The sequence below is a fragment of the Microtus pennsylvanicus genome, chromosome 10, assembly GCF_037038515.1.
Source record: "Microtus pennsylvanicus isolate mMicPen1 chromosome 10, mMicPen1.hap1, whole genome shotgun sequence".
In the NCBI taxonomy this organism is placed as follows: Eukaryota; Metazoa; Chordata; class Mammalia; order Rodentia; family Cricetidae; genus Microtus; species Microtus pennsylvanicus.
This window is the reverse complement of record NC_134588.1, coordinates 103,148,297-103,154,296: the sequence shown is the minus strand read 5'-3', so window position 1 is coordinate 103,154,296 and position 6,000 is coordinate 103,148,297. Positions and strand designations below refer to the sequence as shown.

At 48.6% G+C, this 6,000-nt stretch overlaps 1 protein-coding gene across 1 annotated transcript in view; it reads left to right on the top strand.

The window, feature by feature from the left end:
• The first annotated feature begins 2,705 nt into the window (after positions 1 to 2,705).
• Mtarc2 (mitochondrial amidoxime reducing component 2) overlaps positions 2,706 to 6,000 on the top strand; it is a 40,080-nt gene continuing 36,785 nt past the window's right edge. Inside the window, exon 1 of the mRNA XM_075989392.1 lies at positions 2,706 to 3,069. Within this exon, the coding sequence (XP_075845507.1) occupies positions 2,798 to 3,069 (272 nt within the window). The 5' untranslated portion in view covers positions 2,706 to 2,797. The remainder of the gene's footprint in view (positions 3,070 to 6,000) is intronic.

The window sequence follows — 6,000 nt, the reverse complement described above, 5'->3', positions numbered from 1 at the left end:
AGGTGACCTCCGTCCTTGCTTCCCGGGTATCATGACAAGTCACGCGTCCCTCTGCCTTCACTTTCCCTATCATCGAATGCGCTGGAACATTCTAACGAAGCTGAGCAAAGGTGCCTGCCCAACTGTGTCTCAGTCTTTCTCCTTCAGCTTCTTCAGGTCATTACTTGTGCTGCTCCTGTACAGAATTCTTTTCTCTACTCTGTCCCATTCATCCTGAAGCTTAAGTCACCATTCAAAAGCTCTGTCCTGGGCTGAAGAGATGGCTCGGCGGGTAAAGCGTTTGCCATGTAAGACTGTGGACCTCAGTTCAGATCCCTAGAATCCATATAAAACCAGGTGCTGGGGCATGAGCCAGAAACTCTAGGGCCATAGCCTGGCCTTCATAGTCATGAACAAGAGACCCTGTTTCAAGGTGGAAGGTAAAAATCAATAGTTAATATTGCGCTCGAACCTCTACATTCAAGCTGTGGCACACTTGATGCACGTAAAACAAACACTCATATACATAAAATAAAAATCAATTTTATTTTGCCAGGCATCCTGGCTTATAACTTTAATTCTGGCATGGGCGCGCACACATACACACACACACACACACACACACACACACACACACGCACGCATGCGTGCACGCACACACACACAGGCTCAAGTCCTTTGAGAATGCAGACATCCTGGAATTCATTTGCTTCATGTCTTGACCAGGTTTTTTTTCTGTCAGTCACTGTCCCATAGACTTGCAGGGGAGCTGTCAAGTCACACAGATGGACAGGTGCTTCATCTAAGCTTTAAACCTTAGGAAAAACCTGGTGAATGATCAGTGCATATATTGAAAGGAACAGGTAAGTTAAAGAGGCACAAGGCTGGCTCAGACAGCTCAGTGGTTAAGAGCACTGGCTGTTCTTACAGAGAACCTAGGTTCAGTTTCTAGCAGCCACACGGTGGATCACAACCATCTGTAACTCCAGTTCTCGGAGACTGGTGTCCTCTTCTGGCTTCTCCAGGAACCAGGCATGTACATGGTGCACAGACACACATACAGGCAAACACTCATGCACATAAAATAAAAACAAATCAATTTTATTTTGCCTGGTATCATGGCGTATACCTTTAATTCTGGCAGTTCGGAGGCAGAGGCAGGCAGGTCCCCATGAACATGAGTCCAACCTGGTCTATCTTTTGAGTTCTGGGTCAGCCAAGGCTACAGTGAGACCCATCTTAATTTGTTTGTTTGTTTGAAATAAAGAGACACTTACCCCAGCAGGAGGCCCACATCTAAAGTGGGCCTTGACTTTACAGTCAGGGAACTCTGACAGAAGCTTGTGGGCAGGGAGGGCTCAGACTGGAGAGCGGGGCAGAGTGAGGCCAGGAAAACCTCACAAAATTAGCATGTGAAAAGAGCAAACAGGTAAAGAAGCAGCAGGAATGACTTTCCCCACCCCACAGGAAATCCACTGATTCCAGCCACCCGTCTTGTGGGTTGCAACTCCTTCAGGGATTAAACGACCCTTTCACAGGGGTCACATATCAGATATACTGCACATCAAATATTTGTATTATAATTAATAACAGAAGCAAACTACAGTTAAGTGGTAGCAACAAAATAATTTTATGATTGGGGGTAACCACACCATGAGGAACCACAGCATTAGGAAGGTTGAGAACCACTGCTCTAGGTCATGGAGGTGACCTATATATAGGTCACTTTAATACTGCACCACACACTCCTGCCAAGAGATTGAAGGCTTACTGTTTGGTGACAGTGCAAGAGACAGAAGAATACTTCAAAATTCTAAGTCCTTAGAATTTTAAATTTTATTTTAAGTGTGTGGGTGTTTTGCCTGCATGTATATGCCTGAGCATCACCAGTGTTCCGGATATCGGCAGCGGCCAGAAGAGGGTGCTGGATTCTCTGAAACTGGAATTACAGACAGTTGTGAGACGCCATGTAAGCGGAGTCTAACCTGGGTCTTCTGCAAGAGCTGCCACTGCTCTTAACCGCTGAGCCATTTTTCCAGACCCTAATTTTATTTTTTGTAGGTATCCCCCGTGTGTGCATGTGTGTAAGATCTACTCCCCTCCCGTCCCCTACCACGTGGTCCCCGGGACTGAGCTCAAGTCCTCAGTGTTGCCAGCCGGCACCTTGATCTGTAGGATCTCTTTCAGCGGATGAGTTAATCATTGATGTTTCTGATAAGGGTCTGGCTCTCATGGTCCACGATGGTCTTGAACTCGTAGCTACTCCCCTACCGCAGCCTGATTTTAACATCCTGCTTTAGAAAGTTCTTCGGCGCCTCCTCAAGATGGGTCTTAAGTGGCCCATGTGCCTGTAACCCTGGGTCACGCTGCTAGAAGATGCTCCAGTCGACTTGTCTCTACCTGCAGAGGTTTAAGGAGAGCATTCGAGAAAGTTCCGCGATCTTCCAGAGACTTGCCCCAAAGTTGCTCCCTCAAAACCTTCCATTCCTCGTCCAGCGGAATTCCTTAGTGCAACTTCTCGCGCAACTAAGGGTGCTCCTTTTAGAAGCAAAAGGGTAAACGACTGTGGAGGGCTGGAAGGTCATGTTGCACGGGGGTGGGGATTGGATGAGGTGAAGAGGTGAAGAGGGGAAACAAAAGCAAAATAAGAGTTACCGCCCCAGGACTGCCATCTCCTCCACCGGTGGCGACTTCAGCTATAGAAGTTTCCCAGGCAGTGCGGTTGCGCCAACTCTGGCTCCTCCCACACATCCCGAAGCCTTAAGCCCCGCCTCGCCACCGTCACTCAGAAGCTCAGGCCTGCACCGAGCAGTTTAGCATGGGTGCCGCTAGCTCCTCGGCTCTGGCTCGCCTCGGCCTCCCCGGGCAGCCGCGGTCCACCTGGCTCGGCGTCGCCGCGCTGGGACTGGCCGCGGTGGCCCTGGGGACGGTGGCCTGGCGTCGCGTGCGTCCCAGGCGGCGCCGACAGCTGCAGCAGGTGGGGACCGTGTCAAAGGTGTGGATCTACCCGATCAAGTCCTGCAAGGGAGTGTCGGTGTCCGAGACCGAGTGCACCGACATGGGACTGCGCTGCGGCAAAGTGCGCGACAGGTAATGACATGGGCATGGGCGAGGGAGGTAGGGCCTTGCCTGTTCCGGCTCGGAAGTGTGAGACCTCGATCCGGGTGCTCATCGGAAAGTGCAAACTGTGTGCTGAAGCCTGGTGTAATTAGAGAGAGGGGTTCCACATTGCAAGCTGCGTCCCCCCCCCCATACACACACAAACCAAGAAAGCAACGGTTTGTCTGGGAAACTCAAGCACACATGGGAAAGAATTGTCACCAACTGTCACACTGGGGACATTTGTGAGCATGTTCAAGTTGAAACCATAGTTTGTAAGTTCAAAAAATAGTAGTGGGGAGGCCTTCTGGGAGGAGAATTTTAGTTTTACGATATGCAAATTTTCTCTAGAAGGTAGCAGAGCGCCTCGATTTTGGCTCCCACCCTTTTCAGCATAGGTGATTGCTTAGCTATCAAGAGAAACTCGAATTGCTGCCAGAATTCCCTGGTCTTTTGATTCTTTAGCTGCGAGGACTATGCTTCTAGCCAAGGTAGTTTTGGAAAAGTGGGTTGGGGCAGTCCTAGACTCCTGGACTAGAGACTCCTCTGTCCCATGACCAGCCTTGTTGTCTGCCTGACTCTCCTAACTGTAGGAAACTAGAAATACAAAAAGCCATTGGCTGAATGTTTTCAAGAATATTAGGTCCTTCCTTCCCTCTAGTTCTCGTGACCACTTTAATGAGAAAGGAACGAAATTACATAGTTTGTGGGGTGGGGGAAGGGGGTAGCAGATGGCGGTGTGTGTGTGGGGGGGGGTGGGTGCTGTGAGGGGCAGGGAGCTAGTCACAAACCGGTGTGTAAAACAGTCATAAAGGAGGTTAGAATGAAGAAAAGCGAAGACAGCTTGTCCTGGTGCAGAACAAACACATAAATGAGGAAACAGGCTCAGCCAGACTGGGTGAGGGTTGTGCTGAAGGGGGGCCAGCCTGGGCTTGTGTCAGGTCCAGCTGTTACTGGGGCTAAGGGTGAACTCCTGGACAGCCTAGGTCAAAGGGCAAAACGGAGCACAAGATATTTCTCAAGCCTCAAAAGGTATTGTTAGGGGTAGGAAAGTGGTTCCCCAAGGCAAATTCAGCATCACATGGATCCTGGTGGCAGGGCACCCCACCAATCTGCAGCTCCTTAGCCTCACCCCACAGCCGGTTTGGGGTTTTTATGTTATCAAAGGGAAGGCTGCCTCCCGTACCCTTCTCTTACAGGTGGGTGGTCCTCACCAGGCTGAGCACACAGATTTCATTCTTATAATTAGGATGTCTTCTGTGGCGGACATGGTAGTTGTGCTCCGATGATATCTAGGCAGAGGAGGGAGTTTGCAGATTGGTCATTTAAGGAACCCCATAGCAGAGGCCATCTGCTGCCCGGTGTTCATCCCAGGACACCTGTGTGTACTGACACTTGATGACTGTTGGCCTAGAGAAATGCGGGCTCTGATACATTGGAAAATACCATCTGGATGTTTCCCACGTGGGCTTTGCAGCTCATGGGCCTTTCTATCCCTCACCCTCATACTAAGTTTCTAATGCTGGGGGGGGTTGTTTGTTTAAATTATCCTTTCCTGAGGGGCTGGGGGTGTAGCTCTGTCGTAAGAGAGAGTGTTGCCTAGTGTGCACGTAGCCCTGGATTTTATCCTCCTGCACAGAAGCGAGGCACTGTAACGCTCCAGACAGCTGGAGCAGAAGTTCAAGGTCATTCCCAAGTTGGCATAGGTGAAGGCCAGCCGGGGCTGTAAACTTCCCGCCTGTACACTGAAACAAAATAAAATGCTCTCATTTTCCGAGAGTCCCTGTCCTGGGCAAATAAACCCCCATCACCTAGAATGAAGACAACTTTTGTAGCGTGTTGATTTCCCCCGGGTGATTCCTCTGCTGCAATTAAAGGAGTTTACAGCCACTGTTGCGAAGGCAAGGATGTTTCAAGCTTATTCAAGTAAGAAGGATAAGAACTTGTTCTTGCTGCTGGAAAGACCTTGGGTACTGGGTACTGGATGTTGTCCAACTCACCGGAGGTGCTGAAGCTCAGTGCTGATGAGTGCTGGCCCGAGGAGGCTGGCCGGGCTGCTTTCCTTCCTTTGAAGATACTTAGTGCCAAAGAAATCGAATTGCAGGTAACTGAAATAGAAAAAGAGAAGGAGGAAGCAAGAAAAAAATCAAAGAAGTCAACCTAGTTCTTCATATGTCTACCTTCAAGAGTGTCAGGTTTGAACTTGTCTTCACACGTAGGTTAATGTGAAGATTTTCTTTAAATCTCCTCAATTTCACACAAGCCTGAGACTGCACTGTGACGCTAGACCAATATGTTGCTTTTCTTCATACAAGCAAATTCCTGAAAAGAAGATGATTTTAAAAGTTGGTCATTTTTTGAAGTTTGTGTCTTCCTCATTCTTAGTTAAGGAACTAATCATTTCAAAATAAACCGAGTACACCGCTGAGCTCCATTCCTTGATGAACGGTGAGAACATCAATGTGCTGTGAAGTGTCAGCCATGTGACAAAAATCCCTCTGTGCTGACTCAGGAGGCTGAGGCAGGGGGATTGCAAGTTAGACAATGTGATAGTTGCTAAGAATATAGTGACAAAAATAAACTCAGTTTGTTGGCTTTTCTTTCCTTTCTTTTTTTTTTTTTTAAAGAACTTGAAGGCGTCTCACAGTTAACCACTATCAACCTGTGTTTTTCAGATCACCAGAGGATGTTGTGCTCATCATTAAGATTATCATGACTATGGTGATATGCAAGATATTCATCATTATTGCTATAGGATAGGGTCATTTCAGGTTCCCTATCCCCAGCTGCCCAAGGAACTAACTGGGGACATCGCCTTGGGCTCCTAGGAGCCACTCTAGGTTCAAGTCTCTTGCCAACCCTAAGGTGGCTCCCTTAACTAAGAATTGTGCTTCCGTGCTCCCCTATCCAACCTTCCTTTAT